This window comes from Molothrus aeneus, chromosome 15, assembly GCF_037042795.1.
Source record: "Molothrus aeneus isolate 106 chromosome 15, BPBGC_Maene_1.0, whole genome shotgun sequence".
NCBI classification, from domain to species: Eukaryota; Metazoa; Chordata; class Aves; order Passeriformes; family Icteridae; genus Molothrus; species Molothrus aeneus.
Genome location: NC_089660.1, coordinates 13,711,641 through 13,735,416, shown reverse-complemented (window position 1 = coordinate 13,735,416; position 23,776 = coordinate 13,711,641). Strand labels below are relative to the sequence as shown.

The following is a 23,776-nucleotide window of genomic DNA, read 5'->3' as shown; positions in this document are numbered from 1 at the left end:
GGGCCTCTCTTCAATTTTACTTCGTTTAAATTTTGGCTCCAGCCTTACACTCACTTGCACCCACTGAAACCAACAGCAGCCTGCAAGGACAACTTTTGATCATCTATTCTCAGAAGCTGCTTCTATAGTAACACCAAGAAAAGTATTTTAAAATAATGATGCTGTAAATGTGGCAAGAAGAACAACTCAAAAGAAATACTATCTTGTCTGTTATACTGTGGTGTGGGGGGCAGGGCTGTCTTTTTGTTGGCTGTGTAGGGTTTTTTTTCCAACATCCAGAGCTTACTGTTGCAAATAAGCATGAGAGTAACTTAGTGCTAATTGTTATGAATACACAGATCAGGAAGATTAGGAAATGTGACTGCAGTGTTTGTTACAGAGGCTGCATGCAGGTAACAGTTCAAAGCTCACAAAAATGCAAAAATAAAGTATGAGACCAAGGCAAAATGTCACTGAAACCTGGGCTGATCAATATCTGAAGGGTTAAATGCAGTAATTATGGAAATATTACCTTACCAGACTATGGGTTTAAATAGCTCTATGGTAAAGGCAAAACACAAAACAAAACCCCAGCAACCCCCATCATCAGTTTTAGGTTACAACTTCAAGGAAGATTCTGTTCAGGTAAGTCCATACAAATACAGAGACCTAACAACACATTTTGTTGCTTTAAAAATACCTTTATCTAGGTCTAGAAAACTAATTATTTGAGCTATTAACATTGAATCTTTTGAGTATTTGAGGTATTTTCCTTTCAATTCAAGAGACTACTTGCTTAAACTGAGGAACTGTAGAAATTATTTTCTTATTTAACACCAGAATTAACAGCAGTATTTAACTCTTTGTGTAATTTAATCTCTAATTGTAGGGCTTCTAGCAGTAAAATAACAAAACTGCTGCTGGTTCTTATTACTGAAAACAGTGATGAAACCATTATTTTTTGAATGCATTAATGCTACATGTTTTGATTAGTGTATTAACTCTGAAAAATTAATATAATTCAAATACAAGATTATAAATTAATCTAATAATTAAGAAATACAATTTTAAACAGTAGGAAAAACGCATTCTTCATTTAAAAAAACAAGCAATAAAGGGCTTCAGCTGGTGGTAGAAAAGACTCAAACACTAAGAGAAACTTTCTAATGACAAAGAAAGCAAAGGAGAGGAAGAAAGGAGTGGAACTGAACAGATCACGTGTAGAAAGTGTTATGGCATACCCATGGACCAAGTAACCTTTAGAGGTCAGCCTCAGACTGCAGCTAGGAAATGTTTCTCTAATTAAAATTAGAAAGTGAAATTATTTTATGAAAATGAAAAATTTTATTTCCTCTCAAAGCTGAAAGCAACTTATGCTCAGGAAAATCTGCTGGGGCAGACACATGGACGGAAGCAGCTCTGCTCTCAGGGCACCAGGTAGCAAACAGAGCAGTCTGGAGGATCATCCCCAGCACCCACGGACCAGGAAAAGGTCCCAGGAGGGATCAACACTTGGGTAGTAACCATCACAGTAGTGGTTTCCTGTAAGATTAAGAATTCCTCTTACATCCTATCACTTAACTGCTAAAAACCTATTTCATATTTTCCTTTTCTTTCCAAAAGTCTGAACTGACATAACCAATATTAAGAAAAATGACTTAACACTCCACTTTATAAAGTTTAACAAGAATTTTAGTCTGATGCTCAGCAAAAATTACAGATCCATAGTGCTACTGATAAACCATTTATTAGGCTCACAAAAGAATGAGTTAACTACACAATCTGCTCTCTTTTGTCTTAGCCCACTTGCTTTTACACTCAAGCTCTGCTTGTTACTACTTGGAAAATATATTTGTGCAATTGACTTTAATGATTAAGAATATAACAGAGAGAGCCAACCCACAACACAGTAAATGTGAAAATGGCAAGATTTTAAATTGAAATTCCAAGTGTCCAGCAACTAAGCAGGGTAAGCTTAGTTAAGAGTGAGAATTGCTACAGCATTGGCCCTGAGTCAACTCTTACATGCTGATTACCTACTGTAACTACCAGTAATTTTGATGGTGTTTGGCAATCTTTATTTTACTTACAAATACTTGCATAAAGGCAAAATAAGGCATTTTAAATAGCCTCAAATCATTGCAAGAATAAAAGCCAGCTGTATTTACTGTCCTCCTAAAAAGGCCCTACTGCTGCTGTACCAAAATTTGTGGTGCTCCATAACTACTGAGATTGTGATACAAGATTGCATTCACTTTTACCTGACCCTAAGCAATACTAGTTTCTACAACTCTAAAGGAACCACACTATTATATACTATGCACTATCATATTATAATCTAAAAAGAACTGGCACAGCTACAATAAACTCATCCTTTTTTGAAGCTTGTTCTTTGTAAATTATCCAAATGCTAGCAGTTGAGGAGAGCCTTTAGTTTCTTTTCACGTTGGCACTGGAAACCCCCTCTTGTTCAAGACTCGCATATCCCTCAACTTCTGTCAAAAGCAAGAACAAATTTCCTAACCAAAACTGAAAAGTCCTTGGCTTTTCAAATGACTATAAATTGCATGGCTAAGTGCATATGGCCACAGGGCTGTCACAGTTACTTTTCCTGACAATTCATCATAGCATACTAATTCTGTAATATCATTACTGTGTCTCTTCTCACTGTACTGATCCAGCCAGTTAATTTAATCAACTAATAATAGATTCAGAAATGGATGCAAAGGGCCCTAGCACTTCAAATTATATTACTAGAGATGCACAGCAGTGAAAACAATGTATTCTATACTTGCCATTAAATATAACCCCAGTAAGCTATATTCTTTAAGTATGTTGGAGATTTTCCTTTAAAAGGGAAAGAAAAAATATTTCTACAGATTTAGAAAAGGTTCTTTCAACAAGATTCAAAAAGCAGTTTATTTCACACTAAGCATAACTTAAAATTACATTCCATTAATTTGAAGAAAAAATTATAACCAACAACTTAATTAATTATCATAATTACAGGTGAGTTACAAGGTAAAAAAAAAACACTGCAGGAAAGAAATACCCATCTGCAGGGGAAGCTAAAGGTGTGTGATTAACTGCAAAGTGAGCCATTCAAAAATGGACAATTAATTTTATTAAATTTTAATCTTCTCTGAAAATGTCAATGATGATTAAAACATTATTCTCCAACATCTCAGACCATTTTGCATGTCATGAAGACTAATACTTAAACTTTGCAGGATAAAAAAAAAAAAAAAGGAACCCAAAGTGCAAGCAAGACTAGAACGCAACTGCATCCAATTCGTCTTCTAAAACATTCACAATCAATGTAGCACCCTGTGAATGCTTTGAAGGTGCAACACAGACCTGGAGCTGATATCTGATTACTTCAGCAACAAAATGCACACACCCAGAAGGGCCCATCCTGCCAGAGGCCACAGACTGAACATGGGAGCAGCCACGCTTCGTACAGCAAATCCAAAACACAAACGTGTGTGTGTGTGCACAGCTGAGCTGTTGGACACCCCTGTATGTTCTAAAGAGTTCAAGTCCTTCAAGACCAAGGTGTTTTGGCTGCCCTGTTCTCACCAGCTGATGAGCAGCACTCTCACACAAGGCACCAAAGGCAGAAGTCACTGCAGCTCCTGCCTGCTCCCACTCCCAGCACAGCCCAGGGACCGCACTCACCTCAAGCTCCCGGCTGAGCTGCCTCAAGTCCCCTTTGCACATTGGAGCGTTAAGAGGACAAGGATGCCACTCTGGATATAGTGCAGTGTGGGAAAATCATGTTCAAAAGACCCAATTTCAACCCCCACACAGGATTTTCTACTTAAGACTAAATCTAGAGGAAATGTCAGTGTCAATTCAATTTATGTTTTGGGGACCTTAGACTAAAGTCAATGGAACTCTTCACTTGCTGAGGCAGTTTATGTATTGGGACCTAAAATATGGCAAAAAGCGTGTTTCCTGATGTAAATAGAGTTAATTTTGGCAAAATTCAGTGAGCAAGGGTGATAGAGATTTATAGACTTACTCTCTGGCCATGATTCAGGAAGGCAAATGTTTAACATTTTAAAGGCAATTAGAGGCCTCCAAAACGCAATTAATCTTCTGTACCTGCCAAAGCACCCTCCCTGAAACGAGGGTGCCTGAATTCAGACTTACATTAAGTCCAGACTAAATACATATTTCTTAAAACACATTATGCAGAGTTCACCGTGTACCCTCCCTTTCAGGTGTCCAACGTCATTTGTTACTAAGAGTGACTCCAATTATGCCAACCCAGCCTAAAAGCAAGGCATCTGCTTGAGTACCATAATCTAACAAAACAAATAATTTTCCTTTCATCAATATACAACAGCTTTGTTCATTACTGGGGAGCGTTAGGTGGTGAAGTATTGAGTGCTATGCATTTTACGCTTAAATCAATGTACTGTCTTGCAGTTATGCCACCTAATGTGTTTTTAAGCCATGCGCTACAGAAATCAACGTGGTTCTTATTTGATATTCAGTGTTAAGTTCAGCCTCATAAATTTAGAATTGCACTCTGTTATTTTGATGGTTATGTATTAACCATGTCCTGTAAGTTTTATGATTTTACATTCAGCCGTGCAGTAAATCACGGCAGTTATACACAAATGGCATGTGCTGAATTTCCTTTTACTGTCTGTTCTAAAAGAGAAAGTAAAGGATGATTCATTTGACCTATTGGGGAAGAAAAATACAGTATATCAGATAAAATTCAGAAGGTGTATCAGTAGAAAAATTAGGCTCCATATAATTTAACTGGGTCTTTTCTGAGACAAACTGATTTGCAGCAGATAAATGTGTTTGATATACTTCATCTTACCAATATTTTACACGGGAACAGGCACACAACATTTGATCATTCTCTGGAACACATCTAGCAGGTGCTATGCTATTGTATAGAAATCTAATGCTACACTGAAATGATTTTTAAAAATAATGGATATGTACGTACAGAACAAAACTCAAGCCCTTTCCTAGCAGCTTCTGAAATGTTTTAATAATGGAAAAAAAATTCTTAATTTGCTGGTTTTTTTAAGTATCCAAACACATTTTTTCTTGCATAAGATGGCAGAAAACAAGTGCTCTGCAAGATATGCTTTTTTTTAAGAGGAAATTTGGCTTTATTGCTATTTGCAATTTAATGTCTTGCCACAGAACAAACAACAGGTTCCTAGATCAGGTGGAAAAATAAAAATAGTTTGCTCATTTCATTAAATATAGCAAGGCAGTGCAATGCCCTTAGTGAGAGAGAAGACTACTGATGCAGCCAAGTTCCTCCGCTGTCTTCCACTTTCTCAGGTCAAATCCTGGAACTAAAATCCTTTCATGTTCCAAGAGCTGATAAAGACAGGAACGACCATTTAAAATCATGGTGTGCAGCACTGTAATTTCAGCTTTTTTCTAAAGCCACTAAAGCTTAAAAACTAAATGTTTAAGAATGGACTGTGTGCTTCTCCTGACAGCAATTCAAATAACATGAAATAATGTGACAGAATCTACAGCGTAGTCCAGGAGAAAAACGAGAAAGCTTTCTTTTAAAACTAGTGATGTATACACTGGACATTCACATGGATTTCTGACTGATCAGACCTCAACAGTTCATTGCTAAATCAGAATAAAATCACGTTAATTTATGTCCACCCACTGGGCTGGAGTGCCCTGAGACTCCAGGGAAGGAGGAGCTGAGCTCAGCCCATCGTTCACCTTGTCTAAGTTTCTGTGAGCCAAGTCCTGCCCTTTGCAGAGGAAGGCATTCAAAAAACACCTCATTGCACCTGTTCTCTTATCATTTGCTCTGCAGAAGGAAAGAAAAGCCCTTCACTACCAGCACACCTGTCTCAGTGCCAGCACCACAGCCCAGAGCAGCCCTGCCTCAGGCACTGCCCCTGCCACAGGGTGCCACTTCAGGGCTTGGACATTGTCTACAATGCTCATTTCTGTATCCAAGGTCATTAAAACGCTCTTCTACCACACACAGCAATGCATTATATCCATGTTTTTTAATCTTTGCTTCTCAGTGGGAGAGCTCTGTGCTTTAAAATCTGCAATGCCTTTTTTTTTTTCCCTCCTTCCTACCATGGGAAAAGATTTCCAGCAGCCATTAGCTACAGCCATTTTCACATCTCATTTTAACAAGCTATAAAAGCAGAACAACATGCCAATTACATGAAATAAATAAAATGAGTGGGTACAAGATGGCTAAGAAAACCTCTTGCACTGCATATATTTGTTAGAGAGTGTATTAGAGTTTCACTAATGCATTTATAATCCTGCAGAACAGTCTGGCACATCTGCATCTTCAGTACAACAGAATGGCAAAGATGATAGAATCCTCAGAGAATTTCTATTTGAAATAATTTTAGATCTGTTTTATGTATACCAAGGAAGCTGCCAGTCAATCTGATCTTCAAACACGCTGAACTCCACAGAGGGAATTCTAGTAAACTGCAGACTGTTCACCTAAATGCATTTCAGCAACAAGAAAACTAGTAGCTGTGTTTGGCTAATAATATGTTGCACATTTGGAACTTTGTTAAATACCTTAATTGTGTAGCACAGAATAAGGCAGTTAATTTACACAAAAGGACACAGAGGTGAATTCTATGTCTACATCTTCGAACAAAATAAGCAAATTCACTGAACATATGGCTTATTAAATTTAATAGTTCCTCTCCAAGATGATTCTGATTGCCATGTTTTGAAAGATAGGATTTTAAAAAAATTTCTTTTGGATATTTGCCGTTAAGCAGATATGCCATCTGTCTCTCCAAATGAAAAGAAACTCAAGACTTTGATTACTATTTTCCTAACCAAGATTTAGGGTAATGTATTTCTAGTACACTGATTAACTAGATCTGACATCACATCTTGGACCTGTTTATTATTCATTTTCAAAGAACTACCCACATAACGTGCCCAAATGTACTACATGATGTGTGATGAGAGAAGCATAAGGAAGCACCATCACCTCTCACATCACTCGCGAGCTCTGCTGGTGACACCGTGTTATTCAAACAGGCATCTTGTATTTTCACTCCACTTTTAAGGACACAGATGTCTAAAGCATAACATAATGCTCCAAACTGGACTTGGAATTTCTGTCAGAAAATGCTCACACTAAAAGAAGAGAAAATAAAAAAAGGAAGCCACTTGCAAATTTCATTGTAAAAATCTATTGCAAATAGGATGCTTGACTGAGCAGGTCACACAAATTCTGTATATCAAGGGAAAAAGTCTAAGCCTGACAGTATGCCAAATTCTTGTAATTTGCATATTTTATACTTCAGATCCTCAGAAGCCCAGCTCATTTTTCCTGTCTAGTTATTTTCTAGGGAAATCTTTTTCGCCAGTAGCCTTCAAGCCCACACAAGCAGTAACTCACCTGTGTCTGAACAAAAACGATTCTTTCCTTCCCACTGATAAATGTACAGATTGTGCACCTACTTCCTAAGTCACTGAGTATCTGTTTCAGACCCTGTCTGAAGCAGGATGGCAGCCAGGAGCAGCAATCAATGGACTAATGGTCCCTGCTCAGCCACGGGGACAGAGCTGGGGGATAACTCAGCATTGCTGCTGCAGGAACACGGGGAGGCTCTGGCTCACAGGTGAGCACACTGCCTCTGAAATCACAGTCAGCCCCAGCTCTGACTCTGGGGCACATGGAGTTCAGCACTCCAGAACAGAGCTGAACAAAATAAACCAGTGATGTACAGCAATGGGCATGGCAGAAATCCACAACAAACAAAACAAAACAAAATCCAAAAAAAACCCCAAACACCAAACCATGTTTCAGCATTCAATTGCTATGTATATTACCAAAGTCCTATGACTTACTGCTACAATTGCCTGCTGTATCAACCCAGTATTAATCAAAGCACTTTTGAATGAGAGCTGGACTCCTAAACCAGCCCTCACTCCTAACCCAATCCTTCCTAACCCAGCCCTCAGTCCTAATCCAAGCATTCCTAAACCAGCCCTGGCTCCTGATCCAACCGATGCCCCTCAAACAGTGAAAGCTCCATGTGGCACTGTCCCCTGTGCCCCTGGCCACCATCCCTGTGACACTCCCTTTTCTGGACACCATAGACAGAAATGGGCTATATAAAGGTTGTAAAGATTTAACAGAAATAGTTTTTAAAACTGCATTTTAAGCTACTTTTTTCTTTTGTGCTGGGACAGCCCAGCCAAAGCAGGGGGTGCTGTATCCCTCAGGCAGGCTGCCTGCCTTCTGCCAGAGGAGCTCTAGGTTGTTGTGATCTTATTGCAGGGGTTCCATACTGCTGTCTCCTTATCACAAAAGTTCCAAACCTTCTTGGTGTTTCTCCTGGGCAGCTCCTCACAGCACTGACTCTTTCCTCTTCACAAAGCAGCCACAGACTCCAGTTCCCCTCTCACCCACCCCCCCACTCTTTTATAGCATCTTCTGCTCATTGCTTACAGCTGTGGCCTGGTAAAGTCAGGCCTGCTCCTAATCTTTGATAATTGGCCCAGCTGCCACTCCTTAGGGGTGAGATTACTTTCTACACTATTTTCTTATATTCTATCCCCTTACACCAGGTAACACTGGCACAAGGTACCAACAGCACAGGAACACTTTTTCACATTTAATTTTGAAAGAGGCACCAACAGCAATAAGGCTGAAGCATTCTGTAATGAAGTTCAATAAAATATGTAAATAATATATAACCCCAGAGGGGCCAAAGCAGAGCTGTGATACAGCTGGACAAACAGGACATAGGAAAACCTGTGAGAACCAAAACCTGACTGATAAGAGCTGCAAAACAAGCAGCAAACATGTCCAGAGGAACATGGACAAAAGGAAGCTGTGTTATGCTAGGAGGAGATGAGATCCTTGCTCTTTTGTGGGAGAAGGACCACAAAAACACTGAGGAGAGGGGAGGTCAAGCAGGAAGGGCAGGAAGCTGCTCCTGACAGGCACAGCTCCTCACTGGCTCCCCAGGACAGCAGCAATGCTCAGAGGCTCACAGGACACCACCTCAGCTGTGACTCAAGCCCCTGTTGTGAGGACACTTCAGGTGCTGCCTGTTGCAGTCCCAGGTGAGAGTACACCTGGGTGACCAATAATCCCTAGGTAACAAAATTACTCTGAGATGAATTTTCTTTCAAATGTTTAATTCAGATTGTGAAGCAGAATTCAAGCACTTGTTCAATATACATGAATTTAGCTGTTTAAGCTAAGTTCATGTAAATTTAGCTATTTTAGCTACTGCAAAAAAGGGTTGCTTGGCAAGGGCTCTCTATTAGCACCTCAGTAACAGCACTAAAACACATTTACCTAATGGGATGGAGCTTTCATAGAGGCTCCTGTACAAAATTATCACAATTCACTTACTGGACTTTATGTTTCAATTAGATAAGAAAAGAGTCTATAAAAAATATTGCCTCTGACATTTTAATGCCTCAGACTTCTGAAACTCTTTAAAAGATAAGTCAGTATTTTCAGACCATCAGGATACAGAACAAAATACATCAGGTTTGCAGCCATTTCCCAGACTGGTGAATGCTTTATTGGGCACAAAAAAATTGGAGTATGGACTTCACTGTGGTACACTGAGCACTGCTGGAGCTGTGCAGGCTCATTCCAAGTTCCAGACCTACAATGACCAGATTTTTGTAGCATTGCCATAAATTCAGTTTCTATGCAGGCAAACCAGAACTTTCCTTCATTATTATTGATCAATCATAATAATGAAGTTGCTCTCTGATTATTTCTCAAAATCCTTTTTGAAATACCATTAGTATTGTTTCATTAAAGCTGACAGACTTGCAGAACCAAGATTTTAGTTTCCAACTCTTGAAGAATTTTCAAGAATGTTCCTTTGAATGTTGAGATGTACTAAACTTGATTACAACCTATTGTGGTTACAACACAAGCATCATAACAGCTCAGAGAGTTGTGGAATTCAGCCTTTCATAAATAAGTAAAATAGATCTTGAAAATTAGATAGACTTTAATATAGAATATAAATTTCATTACAGTGTATTTTTGGTTTTGGGGTATAGGCATGGCTTATCTATGAATCTGATGTCAGAATCTCCAATACACTCTCCTTTCCTGCTGTTGGCTTTTCTGTTAGAACAGGTTTCATTATGGTTGTATTCTAATGCAAAAAAAATATTAACTAACCAAATGATAAATGCATTCACAACTGCATTTAAAGCATGAATGAGTCATATACATGCTCACACAAGAAATCTGAAACAGAAATTATCATAGTGTGAGGTGTTTTGGTCCAGCATTTCTTTTAGATACATATGTCTAGTTGCTCTGAAAATCTGTTGGGGTTTTATTAAATAGCTTTTTTTTTTTTCACAGTTATAGAGTCAAGTCTGTTAGAATTCCTGTCAGAAATACACAACTTTGGTTCATCCTGATGTACGTTAGCTGATTGCTTTTAGCATCAGTTTGGGTGTGTGTTCTTTAGGGGAGTCACAGGAAGGCAGAACTGTGTTCCCTGCTCAGCCCACGGTGCCCAGGAGGGCCTGAGAGGCACCGAAGGCTTCTGAGCAGCCCCTGATTATCAGGGCACAGCACCTCTGCAAACACAGCACCATGCTGGTGAAATGAGGCCATTTCCCTCATCATGCTCCCTGTGACCCAGCTCAGGTTCTCACAGGTGCCTGAGTTACAGCTCTGGTTCACAACCAGCTCCTGAGCGTCGCCAGGTCTGTGCCTACGCTCATTTCCAAGTCCCTGTCTTCCTTCTCTCTCCTTCTGCAAGTTTGTACATCTTTATAATACTTTCTGATTAATTTATCACATAGTAAAGATTTTTAAAAAATCATTATCCTTTTGATCTAAAAATCCTTATATTTCATCTTTAATATGCTCTTTTGAGAGGTTCTTTCTGGAGAACTTGCCACATATGTTCTACTCCTCTGAGACATAACAGAGAAACTCAAGAAATTCTTCAAATCTAAAATGTTTTGAAAAGATTTTGTTTGCAGAAAAAAAGCAACATTTCTTTCAAGCTAAGAAAAAAAATTAGAGTATATTGCAGTACATATGGCAAAGAAGGCTAACAAAAAGGAAATATATGAAACCAGTATTTGAAAGTGTCAAAATTTATCACCACAGAAGTGATCTGAAGAATTTTAACATTCCATTACTTCATGAACTAGACTCAAATGAGGAGGGACAAAAGTCAGGAAAAGAAAAATATTGATTTCTTCAGATGGTTTTTCTAAGATGATAATTATTTCTATAAGATGATCTGTTCCTCCATTTGTTTTAAGCCATGCAAAGAATTCATTAGATGTAGAGAAAGAGAATAACCCTCACTTTGCACATTAATACTGTAATATTCTGCTCTATAAAGAGTGCTTTTAAGCCATCACGTGTCAAACAAGACTAGGAGATTATCTGGAACCACATTAATGTCTTAAACTCAAGGCACTATGTTACATTAGGAAAGATGTAGGAAAGTGGAATAAATTATCTTTCAGACAAAGACAGGCAAATGCCATAATATTTTTACCAGGATTGAAAATTATGGGGGAAAAATATGGTAAAAAGTATCATGTAAAAAAAAAAAAACCCTTTAATATAAAATATCAGGGAACTGACCAAAGCCAGAAAAAGCATATTGATGCCTGCTCTACCTCCTTTGCTCTTCACCATGTAGAATTGTTTATCTTCATGATGCTGACTGTGAACTCCTCAGAATTCTGTCCAAATCCTCCCCCTCAGCTCCAGCCTTCAAGCTGAAGCACTGCAGTACTGGCTGTTCCCAGAGCGTTTTCTCAGGATCTTTAGCAAAACAGCTGGACTGATGATAACACAGAAAACACTGATTATTAATGTCTCCCTACTGTGGTTATAGGTCAGTCTCCTAACATTTATCACAAGTCTCTTAATCTTTTTTCCTTTAAAAAAACCCCTAAAACCCCCACATAATTGTAATCACACTAGACTGTCTTCATCTGTCCTGCTACCTAGAAAAGCAAAATGAAATTAATTAATTCAAACCACACCACAAAAAAAAAAAAAAAAAAAGTGAAAACATATGAGAAATTCTGCTTTAAATGAATAGAAACCTTCATTTGGAAAGATTAGATGGCACTCTGTCACCCACAAGAGCTGATGCTGGCCTCCATTATGTACAAAGTGTCCTTATTCCTGTGAAGGACATTCAGCTCACAAATAGGGAGCCTTCAAGGGACAGGACAGGGAGTCCTGATTGAGACAGAGGACACACTTGGAGTGTGATTCAATCCCAAAATTTAGGACTAGACTGAATATGCATACCCATCTTCAAATACTCTCAGGGAAGTCAAATTATAGGTTAAGAAATAAAGTATCTGAAAGAATTAAATCTGGCTAAGTATCACAACAGAAGTGGTCTTGAAATATGCAGTAATTATCCAGAAAATTAGAACTGGCAAATGAATATAGATGATTGAGACTCAAGGAGCCTTTGAGAAGCTGCCCAGGGATATATTGACAGGACTGGGCACATAAGGATTATTATTTCACTATTTAATACTGAAAATGTAGAGAACTCTGTGAAAGAAGGAAACGAACTGATTTACATATATTATTAGCTTCAGAAATACAGCTTGGAAAGTTTGCTGTACTAAAAGAGGCTTTAAAGTGAACCAGAATTTATATAGATATTAACTTTCAGAACTTAGTCTCTGAATTGCTCTGGGCTGTTTTTGCAGAGCAGCACACCCAGCACACGTGGGGAGCAGCTGGTTGGGATGGCAGATTGCTCCTTCCCTCACAGATGTGGTGTTCCACTGGCTGCCCCAAACATGGAACCTCCTTGGACTCCTCTTGGCTTTGCCCCTCTGGTCAGAGTCCTAACCTTGACCCAACCCTTCCTGCCCCACGCTTTCTGTGCACTGAACAAAACCGATCAGAAACTACTTTTGAACACAAGAGTCAGTCATGTCCTGTTTCACTGAGCAAAAGTAGTTTAAATAGGAAAAAAAAATAAAAGAACTACAAAAAAAAAACTCCAGTCACTTAAGCAATTACAGCCATCCCTTGTTTTGTCCATATCCACACTGTGTGATATAGCTGGAGGGTACAGCATTATGTGGGAGGTATAAATAGCACATGCCTCCTTAAAATAATTCCCCTCCTAAAGAAAACTGGAAAGAGGAGTAACTTTACTGTAATTCATCTCATTTCAAGTTTACTAAATATAAGTGTTCTGTGGAAAACTGATAAACCTATTTATCTCGTGCCACTCAAGTTAAAAAAACAAAATAAATTCCCCCAGGAATCACGATTACTCATTCTTACAGCTCAGCATCTGAGGAAACAGAAGCTATATTTTCACTCTTGAACGCTAATTTGATGCTGAGAAAAGTCCCTTAACCATTTGTGTGAAAAAATCCAACTGCTACCTTTCAATATTTCTGAATGACAGTCATGGCTCTGAGCAAACAAATGATGCTCACATATTGTGCCTTGCCTACAGGCATGTTGCTGTAATGGAATGATATTATGCCTTTTTACAAGATGGTATCTCAGTTTCAACAGGGCAAACAAGGCAAGGAAGTTTTGGTTTCCATGGGCTCCTTGGACTTTCAGGCAAATACAATTTCACCCACTCAGTGATGATCTTCTCCCATCAGCAACGTGCTACTGAAAAGCCTGAATGACTCCAACAGTCAGCAGTTCCTGAGATATTTATAACAACTTCAGAAACCACAAAAGTCATCCTTCCCACTGAATAGCTGCTCAGCTGCAAGAGAGATGCTATTTGAAGGCCCTCAATAATATTAGCATGCTTCTTAATAAAATGAAAACTAAAAAACTACCAAAGCATCTTCCATCTCAGCCAGTAGGAAATCAAGCTTGATAAGTTCATATTTTTTATTTCATTTACCCAGATTGCTGCATTATGTGTTTGGGAGCCCAGAGAAAATATCAAAGGACAGAAGGTGTAAATATGAGTTGGTATTGCATCTAAATACAGTCTGATATGCTCTGGGGATGAACTGTACTTGTGATACATTCCAGGAATCATGTTTCCTAGAGTCCAGCTTGTGCAAATCTCTCTTTCAGACCCGAGCACAGATGGACAATCACTGTGCAAGCACAGACTAATGAACAAATAGTACATACAAGTCTCAGGATCTTACACATATTCAGTATTAGAGCAGGTGCCTCCAGGAGCCAGCATGGAATACACTAGCAATTTACTTTGTAGTAGCTACAGCTCCTTCTGGGACTTTATTCACAAATAAAACTGCCTCTTCCTCTGACACCTGTGCTGTTCTGCTGCACAGTTCTGACCATCCAGAAACTTGTGGTTATTTTCAGGGTAAGAAATGAGTTTGTGCACCACTACAGTGTAAGTGGTGTTGAGGAAATGTAAGAAACCCAAATGGACACCAGGAAAACAGCCCCGTTTTAGCACTGGGTTGTTCCAACTACTTTTTCAATCTACACATAGCTCTTTTGCCATAAAGCCACTTTTCTTGCCATTTCTTTACACAACTAAAAGGAGTGGTACCACACAGAAGCAGTGCCTCTTCCAAAAATCAGTGGGTTTAGCACATCAACATGGAATCACAGCAATGGCACCCTGTGATGACAAAGAGAAGCACATAACGGGTGTCAATTATTTGGGCTGGGAAAAACATTTAAAGTAACTTCACATAAATCTGTTACATGGACAGGAGTCCTACTGCAAGCTGAAAAATGTAGGGGTTTAACTTGAAGAACAATGGTAACAAGCCTTTGAGAGCAGGTAACTTTAGGAAAAGACAAGTTCTTCAAGGTACTTCCATCTCCCCAGTATCATCACATCTTTCTTTTATGGGCTTAGCCTAATCTGATGTTCTTTAACCATGAGACAGACAAAATAGAAATTGAAAAAATGGTCCTCTACTTTTACCAGAGATAGTGTTTGTTGTTCACAGATGGTTAAGATTTCAGCATGGTCCCTGTGGTGCTACCAACAGCTTTTGAGGTGTTGAAGAACTTTGATGAGAGGTCTGCGAGCCAGAGACTGAACAGGCAAGTGGACAAACAGCTGCTCACAAGAAACCTCTCACTTGATTTGAGAGGCAGAGCTTCAGCCTTCCTGAATCATTGCCAATCATCCCCTGAGCTTCTTACAGGAAGAGTGTAGAGAAGAGAGTCAGCGATTTCAAATGCTACAGAGAGGCTCAACAAATAGATAAAAGTACTTCCCTTATGACTGCCAAGGAAGGAGTGTCATAGGACTTGTAAAAGCTTAAATTAAGCAGAAAGTTGTTTTCAACCTGTGTGAAATGTAAGGAAATTAAAAGAAAAGAAAAAAGCTAATTTTCAGGTTGCTCCTATAGTATCTGACAGAAGCCATTCAATTCTGCCAGGAGCTTCTGCAAAACGTCACAAAAGAACATCTTATGGATAAAAACCACCCAAACACCACTACCAACAAAATCTGGCTTATTAATTAGATTTTCTCTCCTTTGACCTAAGGAATGGAACTTAGGAAGCATCTTTTACAACTTACTACTTAAGAACTAAGTGAAAAAAGTTTTATAATAAAAGAGAGTAAAAAATGAATAATATCTTTCAAAATTCATTAGTTATGGGATAATTTATTGTCAAAAATCTCTATTTATTCTAATATATACATCTGAAACCTTTCCCACCCATTTTCCATCCAAAGGGGAATTCTATCCTACCTGAGTAGGACGTGACACTTCAACATCACATTAACAATCAATTCACACCCATTGCCTTCGACAAGCTGACAGATTCCTTGGAAAGAACTGAGTGCAGAGCATAAACACAAAGCACATCCCACGAAATATTTAGAAAATGTAATGACACTTAAACAGCCACCTACACGTCACTTTACACATGTGACAGTAGGTATTCACTGCAGCACCTGGGCTGGTTGGCCAGACTAAGGCTGAGCTTTATAAATGAAGTATTGACTAGAAAAAGCAGTGTGTACCTTGATGTAATTATGCACTAATCAGTGAAGTATGCAAGTATTTGTAATTAGAGACATTATTAATAGTGGGATACCGTACATGAGGAAAGGTACCAGTCTAGGGTGTGATGAATTTAGAGGAAGCTTTTGGTAAAATTTTTCATTTTGAAAGGCAACACAAAATACATTCAGAGTATGGATTCCTATGATCTGTGCTTCAGTTTACAAGGGAAAAGTACAAGTAAAATACTTAGGTTTTGTTTCACTTTATTAAATTTAGTTAAACACCAAGTACAGACAAACCTGCAAACCTCCCTGTAAAGGTTTTATCATTCATCAGCCACACACAATGCATTTACCACCAAGCTGGATTGACTTTATCAGACACAGATCTCTTTTACAGAAAAGAATAAAAAGGCATTATTCTAACTCAGTTATGGTTTGAACAAAGGCGCTGCTGCTTGCTTACCTGGGTGACCTATATCATCTAAGTTTTCTTTTATAAAACTAATAATTGACAAACTGAATAATGTGCTGTAATGGAGTTCTTGTTAAACAGTTTCATCATTTCTCTACTAGATAGAAAAGCTCATGATTAAATAATAATTGAAAAATCTTGTGGTTATTTTGAGAGGTTTTTTTTTAAGCTCTCCATGTTGTGACCTTCACACAGTGATGTAGATACAGCTGCAGGCAAAAGCTCTTTCCTTAGAATTCAGGAAAAAGGAAGATCCCAGCTAACCTCAGCAGTTTCTGCACCCAGCTGCTGCAGTATTTTCCTGATAGCCTTAATTCACCAGCCCATACTTCTGTTTTCCTCAGTTTCCTGGCTAAATATTGGACTTCAATTCCTCAGTCTCAATTCCTGATTGCCTTAGTTCATTTGATTATGAGGGGGACATTCATATTATCAAAAAAAAAATATCATGAAGAGAGAGACTGCAAACAGGATCCAGCTTCAGCTGGCCCTCGAAAGGGAGATGGACAAAAAGCCCAATGATGCTGTGCCAGAGCAGGGCACAGAATGTGGGACTGCAGTCACCTCCGAGGAAATGGAAAATTTTCCAGGTGCTTAAGCCCTGACTGACATGAACCAGGGAGAACAGCATAGACATTCATGGTGTGAGACCTCACCTCACCATATACAGGAGGAATTTTTGGTTTGGTTTGAGATTTTTGTGGGCTTTAACGGGTTTTCTGCTTGTTTGTTTTAGCATTCCATCCATTCCTCCTGTAATCATGAGTGCTAGAAACACCTGTATCTCTGGGAGGATGAAACCCAAGATCCTGTGCATATGTCCCAGGTCAACACTGACCTGAATGGAAAATCTAAAGGCTGCCCAAGAGCTCAATGTCAGCCATGAGCAACTCAATGTCAAGAGAGCATTTGGGTTTACTCTTTTAGGCCACCAAAGCAGAGCTGTCCTGCCACATCTCCATCCTTAATCTCTAGAATATCATCAAGCACTCTGTTCCAGATAGCATTTATTGAGCTCTTTCAATATATACCAGACAGTGTAGCAGTAATTCATCACATCATCCTGCCAACCTACACTACAGTCTTGCTGGGTTATATTAAAATTGCAACAAATGTTTAAGCTTTTTACTACTGTCATTTCATATTCCTGTCTTACACAAGGCTTTAAAGTTTACCAGTACCACATATCCACTTTTTGTCCTTAACCCCATCATCTAGACTCTCTCTGCACTGAATACATAAGCCCTTTACCTGGACCAAATTGAGTTTATGTGTAGTTAAGTCTTTAAAAGTCATTCCTGCTAGTCAATTCCCTCATTAGGAAACCACTTCCTATCAGAAGTGCCCTCAGGTTTTGAGAGCACATCAAAATTGGATCCACTTAAGCAACCGAGCTTTGATACTGAGCTTAATGACTTTCTAAATTTGTCATTTACAAAGTACTTTACAAGCCTTCCTGAAGAAGAGCTGAAGTCTGCCCATGCAGGAGCTCACCTCCCCAGCTCTCCTCCTTCAGGAGCCTCGGTGATGTATGACATGTGCAATGCCATTTTCTGAGTGTATGACATTTCATTTCAATCCCATCATTTCCTTGGGACCATCTGGCCACTTTCTCAGCTAGGAACAGATTTCACAACTGTGACAGCTCTTCCTCTCTCAGATCAGTGCCTCCTGTTGTTCCCAAGCTACCTGGGTCGCTCTGGGAGAGAAACAGGCACAACATTCCCAGACAGTTCTCCCTACAGAAACCAGCACTCCACTATGCCATACAGAGCAACTCTGCATCTTCCTTGCTGTTCCCTATACCCAAAATATCGATATTCTATCCCAAAATACCAATATTCTATCCCAAAATTATGAGGCCATATTATGTTTCCCACACACACGCAGTTGACAATGACACACACCTGCTCCAATTGCATCACCACTATTTAAACATCCCCTTTTAAGAAGGAAAGTATTTTCTGTTGTTCAAAGTGAGTATTTCTTGGTGGGGAACTTTCAGCATCTCCCACTTGTTTAACCCAAATAGAATTCTGGGACCAACAACATAAAAAGCTTTTACTTTCTACTCCCTTACAACTCAGACACATTAGCATGCGTACGACAAACCCAAAATAGTCTCAAGAGTAGAACCACAGTGTTGCTATAATCTTTCCTGCAAATTATGAAGTGTGAAATAGAAAGCTGAAAAAAAATTAAAAAATGAAATATTGATAACAACATGTCAAAATTACGACAGTAGAAGTAAGAAAATCAACTCCTTGGCTGTCATCTGTCTGGTGCCTTTTTGTAAACTCCTCTGATGCAATAACATCTTTTCTTTTCTATTGTAATTCCAAGTTTGCTATTCAACAACATCCCAGGAAAAGCTCAGATTATACTGCTCATAAAATTGAAACAATGATAAACTATGAGGTCAGTTATGAGGTGGTTTAGGTTTTGATTTTAAAGTTTACAAATGCATTTGAGAAGTTACTGTAGGAAATTGCCATTGAAAATTTCACACCTGGGGAAAAAAGAAAAGAAAAATTTACCTTATTTTTCATGAGATTCAATCAGAAGTACAACACAAATACAGTTTTTTATATTTTACCTTATAATTTTTCCAACTTTATTTTCTTTATTCATGACAGTCTTTCATTTAGTAAGTGATATGCACATAAGGTATTGTCTGATACTCAACTTTTAGTTACCACAATAAAAAGCACCGCCAAAGCAATATGAAAAAAAATAATCAGTCATTGTCACCAGTATGTCTACAATAGCAAACACTGCTGGATATTGAACCTGAAAATATCAGTGCAGCACATTATCTATCCATTATATACAATAATGAGACCAGTAGAGAAAGTGCCAAGGGAACAACCATCTCCCAAAAAAAAGAGTCACCAACAAATTTCTAAATTTTCTCTTTTACAATGGGAGAATAGCAGGATCTACATTCATATCAAACTGAAAATCCTCCTTCTGGGTTCACTTTGGGCCAACGAGTTCATGTCAGGACTCAAACCAAGATTTGCCCTGAGTTTACATCCTACTGTTCCATCCTCCTTTCCTCTACCTAAGATTATCTCTTCTCTTCTCTGTTATTGGTCTGCTCAGCTTTTCACTCCCATCTGCCTTATGTCACTTGAATTTCACTGCTTTCCTAACAGCCTGTAACTGGTCATTCAACAACAGTGAAGGCAGGAAAAGAGAAAATTGCAGATCTGTTACAAAAAGATTCTGTACATAAATGCTCCTTAAGTACAATCATTCTGTTTTCATGGATTTTTAAACTAAAAGTTACTTTATTTTCCAAAGTTTTATATTGTTCAGAAGCACATAATTTTCAGTTCAACTTTTAAAAGAAACCAAAAAGCAGAAGAAACCAACCCTGAAAGAGCAGTTGCTTCAAGGTCACTATTTAAACATGACCAGCTCCTAAGCTTTACTCTGGAAATAGAAATACTGTAGGCTTAGAAAAGAACATTGCAACTGATGAAAAAAGAAATCCTTTTGAGAAGTTTGCCATGATGTTTCAGAATAAATAGTTACACGATTTAATCAAAGAAAAATAAGCATTGAGGAGCAGTGCTGTACCCCCATAGCTCACACCTTGCATCCCCACAGGCGATTCTCTCTCCAAAGCTGGCACATGACATTAGAGGTGATCTGTATTTTTAACTGGCCTTTTACATTTGCATGAATCAAAAAAAATTAATTTACTTAAATCTCACAACCCAGTACATCATGTTGAGTACCAATCTGATGACAGATTTGTGTAACAAATTCAGAATTGTTCTGTCTAAAGAAGAGATGGCCACATTTAGACAGCAGCAAAAACTACAAGATACAGTAGGAATTTAGAGCCTAATCAGACTTCTGAAAATATAACTGTTTTAAAAATATCAGTAAGGTGTTTTGTTAGGAAGAATTTCAGTATACCAAGTAAAACATGGAACTTAATGAGTTTCCATTATTTCAATTTATCTATAAGCATTCCAAGCCTGCTAATATTTCAAGGTTCACAGGATTCTGGTTTATGATAAAATTAAATCATACAAAATCTACAAGCACAGAAAATGGTCACAAGCTTTGTGAATGGATTTGAATGGGAGCAATTTTTAGAAATTAAGCTTCCTCTGTGCTACTTGGAGATGACAAAATAGATTTATTGATACAAAAAAATTGCGAGAGGTACGGTTTTTTGTTTGGGGTTTTTTGAAAGTTTAAATTGTGATAGGATCTCAATATTAAAAAAAAAAAAGTAATCTTTTAGAGTTGAACTACTCTTTCATAACCCTTGAGCTGTATCAGGGAAAAAGCTTTAACAGTCCTTTCAATAAATTCAGAGGTGTGAGCATCATGAGTTCCCTCTAATATTGCTAAGCATAAATAGGTAAAGTCTCATACCAAGTAATGTCTTGCTTAATGCTGGTATTCTGCAAATATGAAACCATATCAGAGTACAAATTTCTCTTGAAATATAGATTCTTGTTACTTCCTCTCAGGATGAACACCTAGCAGGTTATTGATCTGCTTCTGAAGGACACAGTGTTTATTATGTAGAAAACCACTGCTGGGCACAAGTGTGAGAAATTAATGATGGTTTTGTAAGTGTCCACACTGTGGTGCTGAACCAGTGGGGCAACTGTCAATCTATATGATAATGTATCCCAAAACTTCATAAAATCAGTGATGTGAAGAAGCATTGATTTTTGAGCTAACCAGGGTTTGTGAGAGAGTAAGGCTAAAAAGTTTACTGAAGCTAACACCTCTGTGTACACAACAGTTGCTTCAAACTTGCGTAATGTTTTTTTAAAACATCCAAACACACGGAAACCCTTCTCACAGAAACCCAAAATGAATTCCACATACTGGCTTATTACTTGCTTGCTGTTTGATCATGTTGTTCTTTCTCCTATTAATATCATTGTTAGAAACATGAAAAATGGATTCACTGCACTGTATTTCCAATTACTGAATAATTCACTTATTATGGGGAGGAAAATGAAAAACAAGTGAACAGACTCCTTCTTTTATCAGTCTGTGACAGTGTGTATAAAAGTGGGTTCTGAGATCATTATGTTTTCTTAGACAAAAGGTGTGACACACTGCTGCCACTGAAATGGAGACAACCACCTGCACAGAAGTGAATTCCTGCTACAGCACTGAAGCCCAATCATTCCATAACGGCAGAATTCTATTAGTCAGGTTTTTAATTTGAAATTATGCTCAGAAGCCTTAACAAAACTGTACTTAAATCAATGGAAGTTGTCATATTTTCTGTGAATGGTATTATTAAAAGGAAAAATCAATTAACCAGTCACTGATTCTTTTCAAAACATGAGCTTCCTTGTACAAACCATTATTAGTAAATGCACATTCCCTCCTTAGTTTTGATGAAGAAATGTAGCCTGCTATGCCAATGGAGAGGATATATTACTTGAAGATTCAATTTAAATCAACAAAAAAGACTGTTGTTACAAACAAAATCAATTGCACTATGCTGAACTTCTTCCTATCAACATATAAACTGTAATTTTGCCCTGTTTGCTTTGACAAGCAGTTGCTTGTGTTTCCAGAGCCTGGCACACCCACTCTGCTGAAACAAACACAACTGTCAGTGAGTACAGGGAGGAGCCCAACATAAACACCTACCAAAATGCTCTTCTGAGAGGCGCCCAACATGTATCAAACAGAATTTTATCCCATTATGCTTAGCAGAGAGCTGGTGTCATGCTGCTGGAACAGTTGCTCTGGGAGTTCATGATGTTAAGGAGGTTCCTCTTCACCTCCTCAGAACGACAAGATCCAAAGCCCTTTGTTTCTATTTTAACTAAGCTGAGTTTACACTTGCATCACCCTATAGATGGAGGACAAATTCCTGCAAATCCTTTTTTACTATTTTCTGTCTTGAGTTCTTTAAACCTAAGTGAGCCCAGAAAATTCCCCAGGTAAGAACTTGAGGGTGGACCCACACCAAGGACCTGAATTTGGATGTGTGCACCTGAGAGGACAGTGCTGAACACAGGATACTCAGACTCTACTTCTACTGCCAAGCTGTCTGGTCACAAGTGACTGATGCTTTGCCCAAAGTCTCATTTCTTTGACTTTAAACTATACTGAACACAAGTGTTCTGCCTCAGCCCAATGCACAGATTTGCTTTCAAAAAGCCCCCCCAATACCAGTAATAAAAGAGCAAAAGAATTGTTTTTACAACTTCAAAAACACAGAAAAAATACCTAAAATTAAATCTGATTGTTACGAATTAGCATCATTGTTACAGCTATCAGGACATTGTGGATTATTAATATTACTTCAAGCTGTGAAGAAAAATCACATATAAAAACTATTTCTCTTTGGAAATTTCTTTCTGCTTCTCATCATTAAGTATAATTTAGGATACTCGGAGCACAAACTTCTGTGACAGATTATGGCATGAAAAGTAAATTGTAAGATCACACATAATATCTATCATATGATGCACATATACTAGTTTCCTGATAGTGATGCTAAAAAAACCCAAAACTATTGTAAATGCAGGCAACCCCAATGAGGGGAGAGAATGATAAGGAGGACTCCATCTTATCAGAAGACTAATTTATTACTTTATTATACTATATTATATTAAAGAATACTATTCTAAACTATACTAAAGAATACAGAAAAGATACTTACTGAGTGCTAAAAAGATAATAATGAAAACTCTTTCCAGAGTCCCAACACAGCTTGGCCCTGATTGGCCAAAGAGTGGAGACAACTCACACCAGAATCCAATGAAACAATCACCTGTGGTTAAACAATCTCCAAACACATTCCACAGGAGCACAAACAGGAGAAGCAAATGAGATAAGAATTGTTTTCCTTTTCTCTGAGGCCTCTCTTGCTGCCTTTCAGCTTCCCAGGAGAAAAGCCCTGGGTGAAGTGATCATGTTCAGAGAATGTGGGTGCCACACAAAACACATTAAAAACCAGCTTTAGTCAAACTGAGAAAGTGCAAACTTTGCCTTGGAAAGCAGAGTGGAGCATTTTTAAGTAGGTTAGGAATAGCAATTAGGAACACACTGAAGCAAAACCCTACCGTTCTCCTCGTCTGACTTGTTGTCATTGTCGGAGTCGGTGAGCGTGAGCGCCGAGTTCTCACGGCTGGACAGGCCAGAGCTCCTCCTGGATTTGATGCCTCTGCCCCAGAGCCTGATGGCGTGCTCCGGGGACATCCCTCCCTCCGTGTCCGAGTCGTTGTCAGAGCCCGTGCTCAGGGAATAGCCCTGGTGCAGGATCCCTATGTCCGAGCAGTACCCGCTCCGGTGCGGAGACGGCTCGCAGATCCCCAGCTCTGCAAGGGTGAAGTTTGTTCCTAGAAAAAACAAATAAAGAAAAAAAAAAAAAAGTCGTTTA

At 38.5% G+C, this 23,776-nt stretch overlaps 1 protein-coding gene across 1 annotated transcript in view; it reads right to left on the bottom strand.

Annotated features, from left to right (window-relative positions):
* TENM2 (teneurin transmembrane protein 2) overlaps window positions 1-23,776 on the bottom strand; it is a 619,525-nt gene that overhangs the window by 424,040 nt on the left and 171,709 nt on the right. The window contains exon 4 of the mRNA XM_066560474.1: window positions 23,460-23,735. Coding sequence (XP_066416571.1) covers window positions 23,460-23,735 — 276 coding nt within the window. The remainder of the gene's footprint in view (window positions 1-23,459; window positions 23,736-23,776) is intronic.